The 24,815-nt window shown below is 39.3% G+C and overlaps 1 protein-coding gene across 3 annotated transcripts in view; it reads right to left on the bottom strand.

The window, feature by feature from the left end:
* The window catches only part of pde4ba (phosphodiesterase 4B, cAMP-specific a), a 100,313-nt gene that overhangs the window by 34,775 nt on the left and 40,723 nt on the right, over nucleotides 1-24,815 (bottom strand). For 2 of the 3 annotated variants that reach the window (XM_068319364.1, XM_068319365.1), the window contains exons 2-5: nucleotides 18,834-19,028; nucleotides 18,246-18,282; nucleotides 17,663-17,733; nucleotides 15,096-15,148 (exon numbers count right to left, since the gene is read on the bottom strand). In XM_068319364.1, the coding sequence (XP_068175465.1) occupies nucleotides 15,096-15,148; nucleotides 17,663-17,733; nucleotides 18,246-18,282; nucleotides 18,834-19,028 (356 nt within the window). Of the gene's footprint in view, nucleotides 1-15,095; nucleotides 15,149-17,662; nucleotides 17,734-18,245; nucleotides 18,283-18,833; nucleotides 19,029-24,815 lie in introns of those variants that run through there. The other variant, XM_068319366.1, reaches the window with a different exon arrangement.

The following is a 24,815-nucleotide window of genomic DNA, read 5'->3' as shown; positions in this document are numbered from 1 at the left end:
CTCAGTATAGAAATCTTAAATTATTAAACAGGAGTCAGAAAAAGATGGCAGTCCCTGAGCCCTGGTGTCTTATACAAGGAACAGTCATTATGGAAAACTACTTTCAACCTAAAGGTCATTTCCTGTTGATACCTTGCATCATATACATTTTGAATGTCAATGTAAACACAAAAAATAGGTTGTAACTAAAATTCTAAATAGCTAAATGCACAGTTTACAAAAAAACAATTTTATTCAAGATCAAACAGTGAGAAGAAGTATCCTTCTGATTAAGGATTAACTTTAACACCTTAACTTTAACATTCACAATGTAAAGAATTTAAAAGGTAAGGATTTATGACAAACTCTCTATAATTTATTATCTACATAACTATTAATCATTTTGAATCTTCAGACAAAATTGCAGCATTTGTTAAAATCTTACTAAATTGCATTCCAACACATGTGGACAAGACAAGTGGCTTTTTGAGTCATAAATAACAATGCAGGTGTAGTTTATCTGATGTCAAACATGAATGATGAGAAGCACAGATTCAACAACTGAATAGTTGCTGGCTTTCATGCAGTCAGTAGGAATAATGTGTAGAAAAGAATGAGCATAGATTCATAGTCAGGCTTTTAGCCTAAACCAGATTGTTTCAGAACCGTGAGTCATCCTCCTTCCATCTGCAAGTGTGTCCTAACACAAAAAATATACTGGTTACGGCACAAGCACACATCTTCTGCTGTCCTATTCATCGGCTACGGAGTAAACAAGTTATCTGAGGACTCCACTACAAATGGATCATTGTCCTTAATTAAACCTAAGAGGGAAAAACCCAACACAATGCATCCATCTGAAAATACATATGGTAAAATGAGTGAGTGAGGTTAAGGGAGGATAAAACATGACCTGAGGTCAAGCACCTCTGAAATGGCAGGGTCCTCATAATGAGATTTTCCTGAATGAGAATCATTGTTTGTTGTGTAGTAATTGACAACAAGTGAAATTAAATGATTACAAGCCACATCACGATAATGAATGAGTATGAGAGACTCCCGAGCCATCAAGACCAGATAAATGGTTTATTTTACACAAAAACTGTCTCTAGAATGTAGCTCCGCTGAAAACCGAATCTGCAGGATAAAAATAATTATCTGCAGAGACTGAGTTATGGTTCCCAGAGGACATGAGGGTGTTGGTAAAACAATCTTAACACCAGGCCTCCCTCAGAGGCCTCTTCTGTAAAAAGAATGATGGGGAAAGCAATGATTAAAGTCAAACACCTGGCTCGAATCAACTTACAGTAACAAATCAGTCGTGACTACGGTGGTTCCATAAAGCTTGATTTAAGTTCATCCAAGACTAACTTTAAACAGGTTCAGCGAGAGAAAAAAACAAATTACACACACACGCACACGCGCACGCAGACCTTATTCTCTAGTGGTCCAAGAGTTTGAACGGTAATCAAACCGATCCAGTCCCGTAAACATGCATTGACACAAAGAAAGGAGTGATGTTCGGTGGCGTGTGATATTAGAAACAGATGAATTATTCAAGCATGTAGCAAATCTAAACACCAAAAATGGAGACTACTGTAGTATGAAGTTCTTGATCAGTTGATATCAGGAAGTAGACGACACAGGCATTAAGATTTAGATTCTGGTTGATATACTTGAGTATCAATGAAAACTTGACTGTGATTTCTTCCATGTCACATAAGATTTTATGTATGATATCTCGTACCATATATTAAACGGTGACATTAAAATAAACAATCAGCAAACATGTTTTCCATGTTTAAAGTACTTGGAATAACACATATTTTTTCACTTTTCACATATTTTACAGTGTCAGCCTTAAATATCCTCACTCGTACCAGCCAAGAAAAGAAAGAGACGAGCTTGAAAGGCAGGCACTTTTCTGCTGAATGCTATAGAATGTGTAGCTACACACAGATGAGTTAGAAGCAGGGACAATTTGCCGTGACCTGAATTATTGAATGCTGTCTCTGAAGGGTCTTTTTTTTCCTGACAGTGGTTGGAATAAATTTGAACTAACAGTTATTAAAGTCATCTCTACTATTAGCGTGACAGCGTCAGTGGTGACATCATCTCTTCTCTGGTTGGTCAGTGTTTCAGGAAGTATGATCGGGTTAGTCACCCTAACATACGTTACCAAATTAACTGAGGTGAAGCTGTGCTGAACTTATTTTACAGACATAAATCAGAAATTACATTAGACTAAGCGGAAAAGGCCAAATCTGATTGATAAGCTTGCCTTATGAAACTATTATTAATTAAATCAAATGGACAAAATGTTGTGATGATTAAAAAAATTTAATTTTATCAAAATTTGATCAGTCACACCATCCCAATTAATGCATGTGGAGTTGAGCAATACAGCTACTAAGCATTTGCTAAAAAAGAAGCATGTTAAATGTATTACTTTGCACTACCAAACCAGGAGAAATGCCCAAACATAAAGCTTTGTTTGCTCAAACCATCGGCCTCACTACATCCCCTTTCACAAAAGACACATATGGGAAAACATAATCAGGAAAAGAGACACTAGAAAACACCTTCTTCTTCTTTTTTTAGCTCTTAATGTATTACGAGTACAAGTCTATGACAACAAAGGTATTTTGACAAAGATCTGGTTTGTGGGTACAAATTTAATTGTAGGTCAAACACTTGTTTGTTTCCAAGAAAGAGAGACAGACTGAAGGTGGGTAATGTTACCTGTCTTAGCCAAGGGCAAACACTTTTCTCTGTTGATACGCAGACTATTAAAAAAACACCTTCTGTGTGATCAACATATTAAACAGACTCACTTAACTATTGTTCTTTAAAGTCTGTTTACTCAGCTTTGAAAATTAGGGTGTGTTTAGTTAACGTGACTATTTTTTTCCATATGTGATTGATAATGAGTCACAAGTTGAAACTGACAGCTCAACACTTTGCCCTTGAGTCAATGACCCAAATAATAAAACTGTAATAACAATAACAGATGTCATCACCGGTGCAAACACGAACATGCTGGATATACTGTATAGTCTAAACTACAAGTTAAAATCAAGAACAAACGATGTTGGGTAGATGAAATGATATATATGTGATTCACACACAAAAATGACGTGGGTTCTTCCAGTTTGTGAATGAGGCGAGTGTAAAAAGGTCATTCCTAGATGACCCTGGAAGATTTTACAAGTAACTGTATTATTTGAAATACCACAGAACTCATTTCCACGTCTTTTATTTACAAGCACAGAAAGTGTGCACCTCATAATTAGTTCCTCGCATTCATACTGACCATTTTAGACTCTGAGCAGTTTTCATGTTTTACATTAGGAGGGGGTTTTATCCATACCGAGGACATCTGTGTCCTTGGACAGAAGCTTAGTTAAGCCACAATTTTCTATTAAATTTTTCATTTTTAAAAAAAAAGTAGATCCGTTAAGAATCTGCAAGGTCATAAATGACTCATGAAAGGAGTAATGACGCAGGTCAGGCCTTGTCTGTTCTTTGTCTCCTTGTCATGCCAGAGGAACTCATTTGTCCCCAGAGAATGATAGATGGTTGTCTAAACACCTGAGGGTGGAAGGGTGGGGGGGTGGGGGGTCACCATGCTTGCTTACGTCATTAACGTCCCATCCTGCCCAATGTGGACTTCTTTCAATGGACAGAACGGCGACAGTGTGACATACACACAGAAAACACACACATCTGAATTTAGATAACACCCATTCAGAAGTTTTACCATATTGACACATATTTGATCTTAACTGATGGGGAACTGACACCTCTCTTTCGACTTCAGGAGGATTTCACTATGCTTTTATTGCAAAAGCTAATATTCCATTTAAACTTTGAGGTTTGAATTATTCTGCATTGACTTGGATTATTCACTTGGTCTCCATTAGAAATTTAATAGAAAGATAATTTAATGATTGAAAGAAGCTGCACTTCCTCTGTACTGTCGTATTACTTTAACATGCTAAGGAATGTTTTGTTAATTCTTTGCCTTTCTGTGAAATAAAGAAAATGCTGATGTTCATGTGAAATAAATAATTCTCTCTCAAAACCTCATCGTGTAAATTTAAAAAAAAAAAAAAAGTAAAACAAAGCATACCCAACCTGTAAAATTAAATGATGCACTATTGTTAGTGAATAAATAACAGCAGTTAAAATCATCTGACCTTTGCTGTACATAAGCTGGGCTGAGCTTCGCAGGCTGTCGCTATCATTCATTTAGCTATTGTCTCTGAGCAGCTGCCACCTGCATGCTGCTAGAGATGCAACGCTACTGCCGGGAACAACAGCCGATATCTAGTCATCTTACCTTTTAACCAATAGACATACCTGTAATCTACGTCACAATACGAAAGGCCCACATACTGCACAACAAGACTGTTGAATCTAGGTTATGGCGGGAGATCTTTAGTCAGACAGTAGACCAAAAACCACAAAGAGAAGAAAAAGAGACCATTTGTCTCTTTCTCGCTCTACACACACTGAATAACACAGGCATGCTGCCTGCAGCGGGCTTTGCCGTGATAACGGTTAACACGCCCGATCAGGCATGGATAAAACAGACTTCTGCACTCCACTTGTTTACATTGTAAAGAGCAGTTGCAGTAAATCAGAGGGGAAAATTACTCTATAGATATAAACGGCCTTTCCTATCAGCTGTCTAAATACTTCCCGTCAGAGAAACCCAAACCTTTTCACAATCATATAAGTTATCTCTCTAAGGTTTCACGTTTTTATCCTGCCCAGTGACAGGCCGCTCTGCCTGGATACCTAAGTTTGTTTGACTTTCGAGGTGTGTAAACCCTCCAGTCCAGTCATTCTTTTTTTTTTTTTTGAAAGAAATTTAAGCAAAATTAGGCCGCAACCTTTATACATGACGCAGGATGATATTGCAGTGCCCTTGCATAACGTCATAGTTGAGGTTCTGCCCAGTCGCCAGACAGCTCTGTGAGCCAATCCGAGGCCATAAAAGAAGCCTGGAGCGGTAAGTACTAAGAGGGTAGGTAACTTTAGACAGCCAGAGACAGAAATACTGAGACCTACTCACTGCAAACAAGGAAAGAAATAAGGCCAAGGATATCTTTGTGTCTTTCCATGTATGAACAGCTGGAGAAAGCAAAGGAGTGAACATCAGGTAGACAGACGTTGAAGTAAAGCTTTGCTTTGAGTGGAATAGGTCACAGTCAGAGGACAGACTGCCATGGAAACTGCTCCTGTTGGTAATCTGTCTCTGTGTATGACAGAGTGTGAGGTGTGAGACGGAATGATCGCTTGGAAGACACTTTATCTGCAACATTTTGATGAGATCTGCCATAATATCCCTTGTTGAACTAATGCCATATGAAGTCTGTGAGGGAATGGTCCAACATTACCTCACCAACCAAAGATGGTTTTTTTGCCCTAAACGGAAAGTAGATGTTGTTTCTAATGTGTGACTGAATGAATGAATGAGAAAATCACCATCAATCTCACCCTATCAAATAAATTTGGAGTGGGTTTTCGCTCTTCTGTGCACAAGACTGTTCAGAGTTTGTATGTTGCAATGTGACAACCTATTATGCGAGCTAAGTAAACAAATATGCTTATGTGAGAGTTGGTGTGTGATAATGGAAAAGCATGAAAGAACGCAATAAAGCTGTAGCACTTCTGACTGCACTGTGCGACTGTCAATCAGTGCACTCACCATTAACTTACGATCGCTATGAGGCGTCATGCAATTTATTTACCCACCAACAAAATACATGTGGAACCTCACGTCTGCAGTTCCTGTGCATCCAAAACTGAGGCCATGTAAAGCTCAAAAAGCAAACCAGTAACATCTGAGCATTCATCTGGATACACTGGGCAGTCAGTGTAATGTTATTAAAATTAGAGTAGTAGTCATTTATTACATCCCACGAAGCAGTGATGTAATAAATGATTACAAGTGTTTGTGTGTCCGTCCATCCGTTCATCCACCGAATATCTTCACAACCGTTGCAGATAGAAAGATGAAAGAAAAAGCACATTACTCGGGCGGCAAAGGGGATAGAAATGAGATGGGGGGGGGGTTCATAAACATTTAAATTACCGTAAGTAATGAGATAGTTTGTCCTTCTATCGCGGAATACGTTAATCACATGTGGTATTAACCGTGAGGAACGAAGGTGCACAACTCTGAAACCTGATGAGATATAATCACGAAACAAAAAGCAACAATTTCCCGAAGCCAGAGGCACAAAAATGTGTAGGTCTGGATAAAATGCTGAATTCAGGGGTGTTGCGAGATGTTGCAGTCTCTGACTGCCTTGTTGGCTTTTGTTAGAGGTAAATGTTGCAGCAGAAGCCAGCAGCATTCTTTTAGAGTGAGGACACTACAATATAGTGGAAACACTACAGGTTTATGACTGAAACCAGCACTATCCAGCCTGAAATAAATTCTGTTTTATTTAGTGTTTTATTTGTAGGCTACCAAGGCGGTTTTTGCACCTACGGCTGCTGGCTTAGGCTTTTTTAGTTGATAATATATCTCTCTGAAGCCCTAATTCATGATTTGTTTCAGTGTGGTTTGCTGGATTTTTATATCAGCAAAGAACACCTGAAATAGCCACACTGGAAACACTTCTTCTTTTCCTTTCGGCTTTTCCATTCAGGGGTCGCCACAGCAAATCAATTGCCTCCATCTAACCCTCTCTTCTGAATCCTCTTCTCTCACACCAACTACCTTCATGTCCTCGTTCACTACATCCATAAACCTCCTCTTTGGTCTTCCTCTAGGCCTCCTGCCTGGCAGTTCAAAACTCAGCATCCTTCTACCAATATATTCACTATCTCTCCTCTGGACATGTCCAAACCATCTCAGTCTGGCCTCTCTGACTTTATCTCCAAAACCTCTAACATGTGCTGTCCCTCTGATGTACTCATTCCTGATCCTATCCTTCCTGGTCACTCCCAGAGAGAACCTCAGCATCTTCATCTCTGCTACCTCCAGCTCGGTCTCCTGTCTTTTCCTCAGTGACACTGTCTCTAGACCAAACAACATCGCTGGTCTCACCACAGTTTTGTACAACTTTCCTTTCATTTTAGCTGAAACTCTTCTATCACACATCACACCTGACACTTTCCTCCACCCGTTCCATCCTGCCTGGACACGCTTCTTCACCTCTTTTCCAGACTCTCCATTGCTCTGAACTGTTGACCCTAAGTACTTAAAATCCTCCACCTTCTTGATCTCTTCTCCCTGTAACCTCACTCTTCCACTTGGGTCCCTCTCATTCACACACATGTACTCTGTCTTACTGCGGCTAACCTTCATTCCTCTCCTTTCCAGGACAAACCTCCACCTCTGTAGCTTCTCCTCCACCTGTTCCCTGCTCTCACTGCAGATCACAATGTCATCTGCAAACATCATAGTCCATGGAGATTCCTGTCTAACCTGGTCTGTCAGCCTGTCCATCACCATAGCGAACAAGAAGGGGCTCAGAGCTGATCCCTGATGCAGTCCCACCTCCACCTTGAACTCCTGTGTCACACCTACAGCACACCTCACCACTGTCTTACAGTCCTCATACATACATCCTCATACTCCAGACTTCTTCATACAATACCACAGTTCCTCTCTGGGCACCCTGTCATAAGCTTTCTCCAGATCTACAAAAACACAATGCAGCTCATTAGTGTTTCCACACTGGAAACACTAATGAGAGGAAAGGTTGGGTGCAGCGAGACATCCCAAATGGCTGAGGGGATTTGTGTTGTTTTTCAAATTTGGTTTTCCAGCTCTGTATCTCCATTCCTCTCTTGTTTTCCCCGCATCATATCTTCTCTTGAACCCTCTTACTTCTTCTTCCTCCCTTCTCAAGAAAACCTTTATCTCCACCGCCCTTTCACCTCATTGCTCCGCCTGCTCCATCTCTCTTGTCCTCCTTTCCATGACCTCCTCAGTGCATTTCAGAACACACTGGGCCACTTTGTGATGCACGGAGTCCAGGGTTGTGCGAGGTCATTATTTAAAAAAATTCATAAAGAAAAACAGATTAAATGAGGTATTTATCATCTATTGGCCATTGGCATGAATATATCCTTAGATTAAGCAAATTTACATCAGCCTCTGTTGCACAAAAAGAATTGTTTTTCTTGTTCTTAACTGCAGATCAGAAAAACAAACAGAAATCCAGGATTGTTTTCTTTTTTGCTTTCATGCAAAAGAAAAAGGGCAATGGAGGATGACATGTTTGAGGGTAGTTGTTTTCATATTGAAGAGACGGTGTTCGCTTCTCATGGGAAGTTAAAACAGTTTTGTGTTTTATCTTCTAACAATATTTTTTTGCAATCGCTAAAATAAAAGCTCACAAGATTAGTGAAGGAGCCACATGGATAAAACATGCTGGGTCTAAATACAAACTGATAATTAAAATGTCTCCGACTCTCAGAGAAGGTTCCATGAGGACAAACTGTATTTCACTCCCAAATATTAACCATGCAGTTCATGGGAGGCCCAGAAAGTGTAATGGCCAGTGTCATTTATTTCTTAGTATCCATCCAATTTCTTGTAGATGAGTCAATCGCAATTGTCTTGGTGGATGAGAGGTGGGGTACACCCTGGATGAGATGCCAGCTCATCAGGGGATCGGACCTCCACTAGTCTGATGGTAATATTGGAGGAATCTGTCCAGATTTGTATGACAATCTATCCCACAACTAACTGAGACAATTCAGCTGGCTGACTGTGTAAGTGTCTAAATGGGACTTGGGTATAAAGACTCACCCAATCAAAGATTACCTAATATGGAAGCACTACTTTATTCATCTGCACATGTTTGCCTGGAGACTAGTTTAGTTGTTACCCATGAGCCTTGAGCCTGTGTTTGTACCATAAGCAGTGAATGCATGTGCAGTATTTTTTTAAAAACCGTATTACGTAACAGTTTCACATTGTCTAAACACCTTTCACATGTAGAAGTAACTCAAACATATTGTTTAGCATTGTCCAAACACGAGACAAGCTTTGAAATAACAGAGCTTCTTTAACGTGGAAATGTCATGGGGGAGCTGCTCGCCCCTTATGAAAACACTTACACAATGGAAAGGCACAATGGGATTTAAAAGCCAACTCGTTGACACCTATCCACAGTATTGAATGTCCAGTCAAATACAAGCACACACAGTGCATATGGGAAAAAGGTCAGAAGAGTTCAAGCTCCCTCTGCCTCACTTATATCCTCTATGACAGCATTTCATCACAGAAGTTGACCTGGCCAGGAAGTCAGGTCACACCATTGTGAGATTCTCACCACTAAATAGCGTAGAAATGGGACCGAATATTTCCTGGCACTGTTATGAGACCATGACATGAAACAGCTGCTTGGGAACAGTAGTGTGAAAAAGTATTGGAGCCGCTCCTGATTTCCTCTACTTTTGTCTACATCTCATACTAAGCTGTCAGACTTCAAATAAAATTTTACATAAAGCAAACACAGCCAGAGAAGACGTAAAACGCTCGTTCTCAATGATAAATCATACCTAAATCACCAGCGAATAAACTGGTACTAATAACTGGTTGCTTATGAAGTAGGCATACCTCGTGGACTCTAACTACTACTCAGCACCAAACAAATCATCACCATTTCAGAACTACAAAGTCATTTGCAGGCTTCCCCAATAGTATGCAAACCCAAGACCAACAAGAACCAATAAAGTCAGAGACTGCAACATCCTGCGAAACACCCGAATTCAAAATTTTACCCTGACCTACTTGAATAGGTCAAAGATCAAAGCTAGTGCTCTGACTTACTTTCATAGATCAAAGCAGTACCTTTGATCTACCGTCTTACTCACACTGGCCTTCTCCCTCGTCTTTCTATCTTATCCAGTTCCCTGGTGTACAAAAGTTAAAATCTGACCTTGAACTAGTTTTCTCAACGTCATCACCTCATATTCATCCCCTTTGCTGCCCGAGTAATGTGCATTTTGTTTCATCTTTCTATCTGCAACGGTTGCGAAGATATTTGGTGGACTAACTAACGGATGGACGGACTAATGGACGAACACACAAACGCCGACAATCACAATACATCTCCGATTTGAAGCGGGATGTAAAAAGTGTCTGGGACCCTACACTACCACAGAAACTCATTTTCATCATATAGACAAGACAACCATGAACCTTTCCAGAAGTGGCTAACCTTCCAAAGTTCCCAGGCAAAAGCTCATTCAGGAAGACATTCAAGATTATCTCACCCCAACAAAGGCCCACGTTCATGGGTTGACTATTTGAAACAGCCCTCAGAGCTTGGGGAACAATATTCCAAGGACTGATTAGCCAAAAGTTTAACTGTCTGGAAGACAGGGATTGCGTTACACTTGGTGTAACCCAAACATAGCATTCCACAAAAACAACATTATCCCTACAGTCCAGCACAGAGGTGTCAATGTAATGTTTTGGGGAAGCCTTGCTGCATCAGGGCCAGGACGTCTTGCCACCAGAATATTCTCAAGGAGAACATCACGCGACTTTTAAGGTCAGGCAGAACTGGTTCGTGAAGCATAAAAGTTACATCTACCTCTGAATGTCTGAGAGGGAAATAAATTCAAGTCTTGAAGCATACCTGTCAAAGCCCAGACCCCACTGGGACAGTGTAGGATCTTTTCTCAGCAATGCGTCTTATGTGAGAATGCTTGATGCATTTCTGTGTCATTTACATTTATCTTTGTAATTTTGATGAAAACATATCTGTGACTATTTCACAGTATTAATTTATGTACTGTAAGTATTAGGACACAAAAGTCTGAGGAATGAAATATTGGTACCTGTAATTCAGTCTGAAAAGGTGATTTGCTCTGAAGCTCTGCGTATAAATCTACTGAGATGTTTAAGTAATTAATAAACTTATCTGATCTAGATTATATGCATATGTCATTTCCACCCCTTCATATTGAAAAAGACAGGATAGCATTCAGGGTTAGAGACTTTTCCTACTCAGTACATCTCAAGGTACTATGGCAAAAGAACAACGTGAGAATAAATATTGACACCATGTGCTTTGTACTTAAATATTGTGACAGTAATACCATAAGAACATTATGTGCTAGCAACCATATAATTAACAGTACATTACATAGGCTACGGGTCGACGGTTAGGTCCTTGTGAAGGATCACGGATGTGGCCTGATGCACAAACACACTTGTTCAAATTGCAATAACAATCACTACCATGCTGTCAGAAAAATGGTACACAACCTGGTACACAAGCTAGAAATTTTTCACAGCATCAAACCACAAACACAATCTCATAATGCTGTCCAATATGTATTTCAAAGTGTCACATTTTAATTGTGGCCTACATGCTTTGGATTTATAGAGCGGATGTTTAAACAATTCAAAAATTAATTTAAAACACATTTAATGATGTGTGAAAGTATTTATTTAAAGTCCTGAGTGGGTGAACATGTCGCTGTGTCCTGAATGAGGCACACTGAGAGCTTGTTTTGGCTAATAGTACCCATGACCTTCTTCTGCTCAACAGTTTCAACCGACTGCTGTCGTATTCCTACGTCAGCCAGATATATCGTACGACAAAAAGCACATAATATCAACTCAACCTGTGAGCTAAGCAACACAAACTATGCTGTCAAAGCGTCCCTGAAGAAACCTGCCCACCAAATTGTCTGTCAGATGAATGTAATGTCGGTAAATTATTTGGTTTATGATACAGGGTTTTCTTGTGAAGATCTACTTTTACTCTCTAGCCGCAGAGACACACAACTGAATCAAACCAGAGATGTTGTGGTGAATCAGTACTGCAGTATCAGTGAGAAGATCTTTGACTTCTGGGAACAGAAATTATCCATCACCACAGCTCTGAGTATTATAGTGTGGGACAGCAGCAATGATTAAAGCAAGCAAAAAAATCAATTTGGCTGCATTTAGGGACTTTATTGATGAAATATAATATGATCACTAATTATTGAATATAATATTAATCCATGGTCCCACTGTGTCGTTTAAGTGGTAAACTGAGGTAAAAAATTATCTTTTTTTTCATGAGCGCACTGAAGAAAATTGTAGTTTAAGCTTTGCTTAATTTATTTGCCTGTATGCAGAGCTGGAGGAATTAATTGTGTGTTTTTAATGAGGTTTAAACGGGTCCATCTGTGTGCAATGCAGCATGATTGTGAAGCATTTTAGGTATTTACACATCATATCATTAGGTCAGTGTGTGTGCATGTTTGTGCAGTCTGTCGGTCAGACAATAGGTCTTTGTCTCACTGCATCCTATTTTTCTCCAAGACGCTGACACAGACATTAATATAAAACACACACACACACACACACACACACACACACACACACACACACACACACACACACACACACATCATGTACACACATTTCCTCCTGGCTTCTGTCAAGTTACAACAGTCTAGAGATAGCAAAACAGGAACAATCTGATCCTCTCTTCCTGCCTCACACTTCCTGCACCCTTCCCCTCCTCCTGTGGTGAGGATAATGCCAGAGAAAGAGCAAAACAGATGAATTAAAAGGAAACATTAAATTAAATTACTAATAATAATAATAATAGGAAGAGCAGCAGAGGAAGAGTCAGATGCTGGTATGACTGCAGACGTGTGAACAATGGGTCTGCAGAAAATCAGTTTTGATTCTGTGGCAAATTGCCACTGGCAATATAATATTTAAGCAAAATGGGAAAAAAATGGCCTTTTACACATACGATACATAATGTTGTAACATCACATACATAACTATAAACACCTAACTTTTGTTTTAATGAAGAAAGAAAATGTCTCTGTAATAATAATAAAACAATGACCTTTTTGCTTGATAATGTTTAATAAATAGTTACTATAAGCTGAAAACATGTTAAATAATGAACACATCCCACACCCTAAGCCTTTGAAAGCAAAATTGCAGTACACGCATGTAAATATGTTTCATATATATGTTTAGCAGGCTATTTAATTACAGTCATTTTATTTGATCTTAAACTCAGGGATGCAACAAAAACTTCTACATTACTTCATGATTTAGAGATAAGCGTGGTTGTCTTTATGCAGAAAAGGTCATAATACACGTTATGGAGACAGTTAGCCAAATACGTACATACTCGAATTTTCCCATATCCTGTAATACACACACTCACACACACCCAAAGCACCTGATGAGCTGTGGTTCAGAAGAAGGAAGTGAAAACTCTGTCCATCTGCTTTGACAGGAAGTCAACAGAAGCCACATACAAGCGTATTGACGTCAATCAGAGCCACAGGAACACCTCCCCAAAGCGTGCCCACACACACACACACACACACACACACGCACCATATTAAACACTCACATGAATCAGACACCTCCCCAATCTACAGTTGCAAAAGTTTTATTTTAAAATACCAACGCATGACACACGAGGACGGTGAATAGAAGTCTATAGTCTCGCACATGAACAAACGTACACACATTTTGACTGTAAAGCTTGTTGTTATTTGAGATGTTTCTGTTTTATTTTGATTAAATCTATTGTAAGGAACATGTACATTTCTTTTATGTGAAACATGACCTTTGCGGAACTTACTCAAAGTTTATTTTTCAACAGTTCTACTTTGATGTCATCAAACCCGAGCTGGTTTGACATAAATCACGTTGGTTTCTTTTTGGTTGTCTCCACTCACTGCTCTCAGTTTCACTGTCTCGGTACAACACACGTCAGTCTTCTTATTGTTCCACTTCAGGTGTGCCAACGTCAGCCTTTGAGCTGGAAACCTTGAGTTCTGATCATTTCTTCATTTTTTTTGTATTGGTATTATCAAAACAACTCTGATCAGTTAGAAATAAATGATTGATCATACTGATTAATTGTACCCTTACCGAAAGCATAATTGTGGTCCTGTGCTGAAAATATGTGGGGGGGGGGGTTTCATGCCATTAGATCACCAAAAAAAAAAAATTGTCCTAGGTATCGACAGCTCTGGATATTCTAGAGTTGATAAATAGCACAGATTAGGATTAGGTGTTTCTTTTTTTTACTAACAACGTGGATAGAGTATCAATTATTAACTTTCCTACTTTACATAATTGTTTTTTTTTTAATTCGTGAATCATATATTAAATATGGAGTCATGACAGCAAAAGAAGTATATAGCATCTATAGGTTTATTGTGACACAATATGATTTAATACCCACTAAAAATAAATAATGAGATAAACACAACGTGCTCCCGTCTTTATTGAATATACTGATTGGTTTATTGATTGATTAACCCCCGTATTATATTATTATTATTTTATTAATATGGGTTTAAAATTACCTTTTAGAAAAGACAAGCCAAAGAAGGTAGTGAGATTCAACCAGAACAGCAGAGTTCTAACAGGACAGCTCAAAACAGCAGGAGCAGCAGAGTCCAATATGTCAGTCTATTTAATGTCATTAACATTCTAAAGTTGTATCAAAAATAAAAAATATATATTACATAGAATATTAAAAATATTAAAGACCATTGTTACTTTATCAACAAACAGTGCTCTGCCCCCACACACACACACACACACACGCAGACCATGTAGTCATAGAGGAATCTGTACCTATTTACATGTATTTATGAAAACAGTGTCTCTTGCTGGTGTAGACATGTGCATATATATGATACTGTGTCCACACACACACACACACACACACACACACACACACACACACACACACACACACACACACACACACACACACACACACACACACACAGCACTGCTTACATTTAAACGTGATGACAGAAATAAGGGAGTTTTGTTGTTCTCTCTGAGCGAGCAGCTTCAACAGACCATGCCGTGTGTGAGTTGGCATGCACATGAGCACAATATTTGCCTTGTGTTTAACAAGCTAACGAGCTTGATGACAAAATCGTCTGGACGGCTGTGTTGAAGCTGTCGACAGATGGGGAAAAAAGTGAAAATGTCACGTACGCAAGTTCACAAACAGAGGATGAAACAAAGGAGAGATGCTGAGAGAGAAGTAGAAGAATGGAGGAAAAGGAAGACGGCGTCAGGAGGAGTTTGGCGGGAGTCAGAGATACAGCAGGACATCTTCTGAGCATCTTACCTGGGAGACACACTCTGGTGATGGGAGGCTGAGTTGTTGCTGCAGGAGACCTCCTGCAAGAAGTAAAGAAAGGAAAATATTAGCAAAGCCTTCTGCATAGAGCATGTGTGAAACTCAAGGTCCAGGGGCCAAATGTGGCTCGCCACATCTTTTCTTGTGGCCCGTGGAGCATTTATTCTCTTGGATAGTTTGATCCTTGATCGATGGAGTTATGTGGGTTTCATTACTTGACAATTTAAAAGGATTTATGTTAAAACAGAGAAACAAACACATTTTTTCCATGTACCTGTCATGTTTTTAACTTGAATAAGTAATGAATTCAGAGTAATTTAACATTGAGGAGTAGTTACATTTAATATTACATTCCACTGAGTTACATTTACTTATATTTACAGGTTACATCTGACCCTTTGAGGACACCCGATACGCTGATGTGGCCCTCGGTGGTAAAGAGTTTGACACTCCTGGTATAACGGGTCGATTCACATGATTCATCATATTTTCTTACTGTATGGCCAGTAAAAGAAAGTTAGCAATTAGCGTAGCTTAGGATAAAGACTGAAAATAGGAATAAGTCTGTCCAAAAATCAAACGCAAAGTACTCTACTAAATACTCGCAGCTTAGCACGTGTGTCGGAACCACTGTGCCCAGAAATTACTTTTATTTCTGACTTCCAGGGGTGCTGGCAAGAGAAGTGCCCTATCGATAAAAAGACCTTTTTGTCAATATTTAGGGAAGTATTCAGATAATTCTCAGCATACGTGGTTGATTACCGTTTCAGGGAAGAAGTAACCATATTGCCATAATCAAACTAATCCCACACGTCCAATTCCTTTTTAAGATAACCCACATATATAAAGCTGTAAAAAGGCACAGAGCTTGCGGAGACAACTGCATCTACAAACAATGTCTCACCCGGGGCAACGTGGCCGGGTTTGTGGCTTGAGAATGATGTCACAGCTGACGCAAACATCAGCTCCAGGCAGCTCTGACAGAACAATGGGCCGCTATTCCCCAGTGGATGAAATTTATTATTATTATTTATAACTGATTGCGTAAACTGTTGTAAAATAAATGCAATAGCTGAGAAATTTATTTTGCACTTATTTTGTTGTGTTACTTTTATGTGTCTTTGCTCTTTTACCTGACTACAGTACATTGGAATAATCGGGATCCGAATATTCAGCATCTGCATGAAGCAAAATGTGTGTTCCACTTTCTAATAAAAGGCTTTAATGGGAGCGTTTCCTGTCTAAAAATATTAAGTAAATGAAGTGATGCGTCAGTGTAATTGAAGCGACAATGTGGCAAGGATTTCAGCATCCGTGTCCACGTGTGACAGAGGATGATGGGAGGAGAACAGTTGAATAATTTAATTTTAGCAGGGACAGTGGAATTGGGTCAGTGTGTGATTGCTTTCACAAGTCTATGAAAAAATATTTGTTCTTGTGCATTTTAATATTTGTTGTTCTACATGTGATAGTTAGTTGTCAGAGTTGAATGTAGGTCAGACAGCCTTCAAATATTCAAGAGCAAACTGAGTTCACGATGATATGCTTTATTAAACATATCATACCAACTGATGCAGGCTCCTGAGTAGAGAATCTCTACGTAGTTCTCCTTGTAATGAAGTGGCAAGAATTGATAGTTAAGTTAATCAGAAGAGTTCTGAAGATTTTTTAATTCTTTGTAACTTATATTAATATAAAATTGATATATTTGTTCCAACAAAAGAAGCAATTTAAAAACAACAGTCCCTCATTTAATAGGCATTTAAAATAAATATTATATCTATAAGTACAGAGGTATAACTGATCCCTGTGCTAACAGTCGGTTTGCAATGAGCTGCTTCATTTGTTTTCAGCTTCACTGTATGCTTGACACAAGTGCAACGCACAATGTTGGGGGGGGGGGGGGCAAATATTTATGCATGCATGATGTGTTCCAACTGGGTGAGAGCTCTGAGTCACAGAACAATTCATTAGAGAACAAATGCAATTATCTGTCAGAAAACTGTAAAGCTTTATTTAAATTCTCAAAAGAGGGAAATTGTTCTAAAAAATTAAAAGCTCTCTTGTGTTGTTACGTCACTGCAGAATGGCTAGTTTAAATGTGCATTTGCGTGTGTGTGTGTGTGTGTGTGCGTGCGTGCGTGCGTGCGTGTGTGCGTGCGTGCGTGCGTGCTGGAGACTTAAACATTTCGGCTGTGAGTGGCGGAAGCACCTGCAGAGTTAAGACGTCACACCGCAGCTTGTTTAAAGCTCAACACTGCCACCCTGTGGTCAAATGCTGGAACTGCACTTGATTACTGTGACGTGATTTTAAAAGTTGTGAAGAGAATAAAATAGAAGAGTATGATGTATTCTCACCTCAGTAAGAATATCTGCATGAAGTTTAAGATTATTAACAGTCAGAAATTAAATCTGAATTCCGGAACAATGGAATGTGTAAATGGAAAACCTCATGAGGTCTTATAATGAAGTGGACGAATGAAGTCGTTCAAAAATACTATTAATACGAAACCAAAATATAGGTTGAATTCTGGTCTTCACTGATCAACACTTACTTGCTGGAGGCACACTGGACATTGGTCAATACAGTAAAGTTATTCCTCACACTTCGAAGGCTTGCAAGAACCTAGAGAGGAACAGATAATCATTAAAATAGTTTGTGCTATTGTGGGCATCCACTTTGTTGCCAAGCAATAAATAGGTAACTTTACGGAGATAAAATTGATTTTCCATTTATTAACAGTGCATTTATTTTTTTATGTGGAGAGTTGATAGGGTTAAGGTTAAGGTTAGGTTTCAATGTAAAACGAGAGAATATAAACAACGAACACCTAAGTCACAGAACACAATCCACTCAGAGTAACAACAGTTATAACAGACATAAATGTTGTGGATTTTAATGATCAAATGTATGAAATTAAATCTATTATGCACTTAATGTGAGTTAAGTAATATATCATTTTTTAAATATATATCATGAAGGTTACACATGAAAAAAGCGAGAAAAGCATTAGCAAATTAGCTCTTGCTACACTCTATATCACTATTACAAACTTTCCCTGATACATTTAACCTTTAGTGAATAGAATCAGCATTAGTATTGACCTGATTTTGTGTTACAGACCATGATATATTTACCTGAGCAAAAGGCGTTACGATCAGGTCATCGCCATGTCTGCAAAGCCACAGAGAAGACAGGCGGTGAGAAACATCAGATAAGGAATACGCCACATGTCAGATTGTGCAGTAGCACAAAGCTTATGTTAGCGCTGTCTGTGAGTGTGATCATCTTGGAAACCATTGATGTGAGGTAGGAACAATAAACGATGACTCCCTTTACTCAGACAGCCTCATTACTACAATTAACTGGGAGAGAGATTGAGTCCAAAGATGGAGATGGTTGTGGTTCTTTTGTTCAATGATGTAACCTTGTAAGTACCATACGAGTGAACTATTTTTGTGCGCTTAAAAACACAGCAAAATACTGCATTACTCTTGAGGGGGCTTCAAGTTGTTGTCTTATTGGACTCCTTAAAATCTAAAACCCTCTGTGCTTAGCAGACACCACTGAAAGACAAGCACCTTGATTTTTAATGCAGTCATATTCTCATATTAATTCTAATTTAATAATTCTGAATTGAATTAACTGTGCATCTTTCATGATATGCATGTATAAAATAAACCCGTGAGTGTGTGCATGCTGTTATTCGTATGTTTCCTACTTACAGTTCAGAGGCGATGGAGGAGTTTCGTGACATGGACTTGGGCGACAGATCATAGTCGCTGTCAGAGCGGTAGAGGAAGGATTCCCGCCGCTGGTTATGACTGGGGAAGTTAGTGTGGAGGACCAGGCCAGAGCCGGGGGAGGCCTGGGGGTCCAGCGGGCTGCAGCTGGCAGATGCACCATTCTCCACATCGAAACTGAAAACATATCGACACACAGATTTTAGATGTTAAATTCTCATTGATGTGGGAATGTGAAACATGAAGGATTTAAATAGTGGAAACTAATATTTCCAGAAGCAGGATGTATCCAGTTTTAAGCTAAAAGGCATCTTATGTTGGGATTTCTAACTGCATTGGACTGAACACTCAGTACATACGCCCTTATAAGGAAATATAATTCACTGTAGAGTAAGTCCTCCTATTCTGACACAAAATAACTCTTAAGTCCAACATCAAGAGTTGAATAGCGAACAGATTGGAAGGAGTGACAATCTCACTCACACACACCGCAGTAGATGCACACACACACACACATGAATGGACTTGAATGGTCAAAGAAGGGCAGAGAGACTATGTTCATTCATGGATGGACGAGAGAGGGAGATCGAGGCTCCTGCACTCAAGATGAGGAGAAAGAGGAGGAATAGAATCCTGAAAGTGGAGGCTTTCTTGTGTCTTGTGTATTTTTCTTGCAACACTGCTCCTGCCCAGCTTCTCTTATGTTTATTATAATAAAATCTGGAAAGAAAAACGCCATCTACGAAAGAGGATTGTCCAAAGGGAAGGCCTACGAGTGGATGTCTAGATGCTCTCCAGATGAGTCAGCTGCTTTATGAACTGTAAATATTACATTTCATTGCACACAGATGATGTGCTTAAGACCATCCGGTGTCAACTCATTAATACGAACCACCCAACCGTTTTGTCTGGGTGTGTAGTATTTGTAACCCGATGAGAGAAGGTGAATGAAAAGCAGGCTTGGTTAAAAATGGGATTCAAACCCAGTGCTCCCGGAGATGCATTCATTTTCCTGTAATTCTCTGTTTCTAGTCACGTCACAGTGACGCAGTGATACACAGACATCAAAGGTACGCGCCTTAATGCATGCCTGCGCTATATGAACCAACACTAAAGCGCTAAACGCCTGACTGCTCGGCCCTCGGGTCGATGCTCTGCTTTGTGTGCTGAGATCACGTGTAGGGACGGATAATTCTGGAGCCGGCGCAGGCGATGCTGGTCATCCAGAATGCACACATCTCTCAACCGCCCAACGCTTTTCACTGGTCTGTAAAACAAAGCGGAAAGGAAGTTCGACCGGAAAACATTTTCTAAGCGCCAGGAAATCCCTCCAAGGCCCATTCAAAAAGAATATCAATAAGCACTACCAGCTAAGACACATGTGCCAAAGTAATGGCCCAGGGGCCAAATGTGGCCCGCCACATGATTTTATGTGGCCCACGAGATCATAAAAGGTCAGAGTATCTAAAAATGAATAGGTCAAAAGTGTGGTTTGACCAGAAACTACATTTCCCACAATGCAGTAGTTAAGCCCATTTTAAATCTGACATAACCATTGTGAACAAACTTAATATATAAACTTGTGTTTGATGTTTTTTTTCTATATTCATGGATAGTTGGATCCTTGATTGATGGAGTTCTGTGGGTTTTATAACCTAACGAATTAAAATGATTTATGTTGTAACAGAGAAACAAGAAAACATTTTTCTGTGCAACTTTAATGTTTGTAACTTGAATAAGTAATGAATTCTGAGTTAATTTACTTCATCAAATTATAGTCATACTCAAGAGGAACAAAACTCAAGCGCAGGTAGAATCATTTGTGAAAAACCTTAATTCTAGAGATGGACCACTGTATTATCATACCACGCTGACAACATGGGGGGGTAGGGGCAGCAACAGGCTGGGTACAGGTGTTAATGATGATGCTTTAAGAAATTACTGGAGGAAAAAACAGGAGTGGATTGTTCCATCACCCCATCCTGACCCACAGAAGGGGGGATGGGGTGGGGTGGGGGGAGAGCTGTACTATGTAAGCAATAACACCATGAGGTTTTCAAAGTTTAACAATGAGAGTTAGCGTCACACTGAGACTTTATCTACGTCACGTCTGTTGTTTTTTGTAACAGGACGACGCAAACTGGGGTTAGATATGAATGCTGAACAAAGAGAAAACACTGGAGCTCAAATCATCCTCTGTAAAATGTTTGCTGAAGATTTTAATTTCTATTTTTTAATACAAGTATTACAAAATTATATAATAATACAGTATAGAAGGAGGGAAATATATGCCACAAAAAAATGAGCAATAAACATCTAAACCACTTAAATATGCAGATGTGACACAGAAGAAAGGACATCATGTAGAAAAAACGGTTGTTGAAATCGTTGTTTACAAAGTGCACTTAAATGCATCCAAAGTTCCCTGTGGCGTTCACATGCTCCACCATGCAAAGTAATGCAGACACAACAGAGCACCAGGGGACGGCAGTTGTGTGCCTGCAAATGGCACCGAACCACAGGGCGGTTTTATTTTTAAACTACTTAACTATTTTGGTAAAACATTTACCCAACCACGGGTGGAGAACCAGGATTTACTGCCCTGCTCAAGGTGACTGGGTGTCGGAATTTGGGGCTTTAAGACGTTCCAATTTTGCTCAAACCTTAATAATTATTGTTAAACATTTATAGGACAATTTATAATAATAATAGAAACAATAGAAACAACAATAGAAATAATAATAATAATAATAATAATAATAATTAATAAACCAACACTGGAGGCCTTTCTGTTGGCTGTTCCAAATGTTTGTGTCTCGTCTTGTCACTGTCGCTTGAACTGCAACTCTCATTAGACAATAGGCAAAATGTCTACATATGTGCAACTATTTGATCTTTGAAATCCATTCTTGACCTTTGAAAATAAAAAATATTACGAGAACGTTGAGTGATATAACAACTCTTCTAAAGTTAGGTCTTTTTCCTGAGCTCTGTTTTCTAAATGGAACAAGCCATCAGAAGAACCAGAAAAGGATATGTACTTTACTGAAATTAAGAGCTTTTAGGGGAAGAAATATAAAAAGTGAAACTTCCATGAGTGTAAGGAATTTGTCAATGTACTAATCGAGTTGAACAGGATGATAGTGTCCCCAGATTTCATGACGCACTTTTATGTTTATTATCTTAAGGAGACGGGATGTCGTTTATGGCTTTCCTGAGACCCACAGGGAACGCTGATGCTTCAGACATCGTTTCCAGCTAATTGTGTTCTTTATGGTTTGGTGAGGGTGAGACAGACGATGTTATGTTTCAGTAAAGAAATCAGGAAGTGCTCCCTCTGACCCTCAAAATGAATCGCTGTGGTAAGACGGCATTCCATTCCCATGATCCAACAGCATCAGTGTGACAGATGAGAAGACTGAGTGACGGATGGTTTGTGTGGTTTCTATTTTCACATAGATTTACAGTCAGGTTTAATTGATCTTCAAAAGGTAAAACTAATAATTATGATCCTATTTTGTAGATGGTTAGGATGCTGTGTACGGTACCAGTTCTGGTGGTAAATCATTCCGAAGGAGCAGAATGAAAGACTGAACAACAAACATTCGCAGACAGACACTTTCCCAGGAAAGGACTTTATTTTTGGGAAGTGACTCCACTTCCAGGTAAAAGAACAAAAGAGTGATTCCATCTTTACAGAAGTCACTGTCTGCACACTAAAGATCATTTACCAGTAAAGCGTGATTACTCACAATGCAGGTGTGAGGAAACCAATTTTCCACATCATCTCCTGAGGTGATGAGGCAATCATAATCAGACGAGATTCATTGTATTGAAGACGTTCAAAAGATAAAGTAATGTGGAATTTTTTGCTCTTTTGACCTGATTGTCCCAAATCAACGTTTAATTGTACTGTATCTGTTTCCTTCACTTTTTATTTTTTTAAATAATCCAACCTCTGAAAGTCATAAATACATAGAAAGAGACGTTTCTGGCTGTGATCCATAAAGAAGAAATTAATATATGTTCTTTACGAGAGTGACTGAAAGAGGGAGAGAGGACATTCTTATACTTTGAATTAATCTCTTTCTTCCTGTGTGTTATGATGAGGTGGAAACCAGTCTCCATTTGTCTGCTGGATTGTGCAAACAGAGGTGCCATGGCAACACCTCCTGTTTGTCCTTGTGTTTAACACCGGTTTAAACATTATTTCCTCAGCAGACACTTGAATTGCAATTTGTTCTCCTTTAAATGAGCAATTTTATCAATGCTTATCATAAGCGTTTTGAAAACGTATAGACAGATATGTCGAGGACAGGAAAATCTGACATTTTCTAACAAAATCCACAAAATTACCATGAAAGAACAAGAAAGAGAAGAACTGATTAGCTTGTTGGATAGACTTTTCTATCCAACCAGCTGGCTCTGTGAAATATTCCAGAGTTCCAGACACTGATGAGATGATTGAACTGATCCCATCAGGCTGAGCAAAAATAGCAGCAAAATTTTATGCTCTAAAAGGCTGCAGCACAATCCCCTGTATGAATTTGAGGCAGTAACTGTGGGTTAATTACCCCAGCTAGTCTAAACATGCTGTACAGACATAACAAATCAACACATGAACTCATAAAAGTCTAGCAAAGAGATCAACTTTAACAGGCAAAGCATTCCGTTAAAGTTTAGAGGGCATTTGTCGTTGTCACACAATGATCGGCTCCTTTATAGCCTGAGCAGCAGTTTCTGGCTTCCGTCAAGCCCTGGTTCATTTTAAATGATGCAATGTGAAGATGTTACATCAGTAAAGAAACTCACGAACAGACTGCTAGGTAGAGGAATTGCTTTACAGTGAAATGATCAGCACCAAAAATGTGCAGGAAGGTCAAAGTGATAAATATTGTATTTCATTACATTGGCGCTTCTATTTGAGCTTTCCAAACACAGTTTGTTTCTTTATGTTTGGGGGTAAATAAATTGATGCATCTTTCTTGCAAAAGTCCAAAAACACACTATAATTCTCTTATTTGAATGCTGAATGAGGAGAAAAGGCTCCTTCGCTTCATGAATCCACAAATCCTCACGTAGAGGAAAAGGGAAACAGACGACACTGCACAGAAGGAACCGCAGTCTCTGCTGAGAACTGAGTTTATTTAGGCTGGAGGCCGAAACTGAACACAAACACGCAGACGCTCGCCCTCAGTGAATGCTGATACAGTTTCGAGCTAATGTACAGCAAGTTAGGCCATCTGGGGTTGGGAAAACCGGGGTCCGATTTGAACGGTAAAATGAATTAGAACAGATTGTCCCTCAGATTATCGGCTCACAGGAGTAATACAGAGAGGAGCTACATCTTCAAACTTTCAAACTACAATGTCAAGCAAACACCATGCATTTGGTCAAGCAGAGATTGTTGCTCAATAAATATTTGATACATCGCATGCAGCGGATGACATTACATAACATACTGCTCAAAAGGTGAAGCTGCTGCGCATGTAAGCAGCAGCAAAACTTCCACATATTCAGAGCAAACGTGGTCCCTGAATGTGTGTGATGATCAGTTTCAGAGTGATATCCTGGCATGGCTCCACAAGGCCTGCAATGGTAACCTCATTAAGAAAGGCAAAAGGATTCTGTATCCAGCTGTGCTGCTCGATGATCACTGGGAAGTATTCCCTCAGCTGCATCCTTGGGGTTCACAGCTGATGACAGCCAGCAAAGAGCAGATCTGAGATCTGAGCTCAGAGGACAGAGGATGGTCCTCTGAGCTCAGAACTAGTGAGGAATGCTCACTCGATTAGTTGGATTTTCTACTACTCCCTCTTTTTTACTTCTAGATTTTCATCTTGTAATGATTCACTTGTTCAGGTTAAATCTTAAATAGCAGCTGTCCTTTATCCACCTGCCAACAACATTCCAATTGTACACTTTACTTGTTTTTACACTCTACACTTTCTCTGCTTATAATGA

This window comes from Antennarius striatus, chromosome 7, assembly GCF_040054535.1.
Source record: "Antennarius striatus isolate MH-2024 chromosome 7, ASM4005453v1, whole genome shotgun sequence".
Classification (NCBI taxonomy): Eukaryota; Metazoa; Chordata; class Actinopteri; order Lophiiformes; family Antennariidae; genus Antennarius; species Antennarius striatus.
The sequence above is the reverse complement of the archived record's forward strand: the minus strand, read 5'-3'. Positions and strand labels throughout refer to the sequence as shown.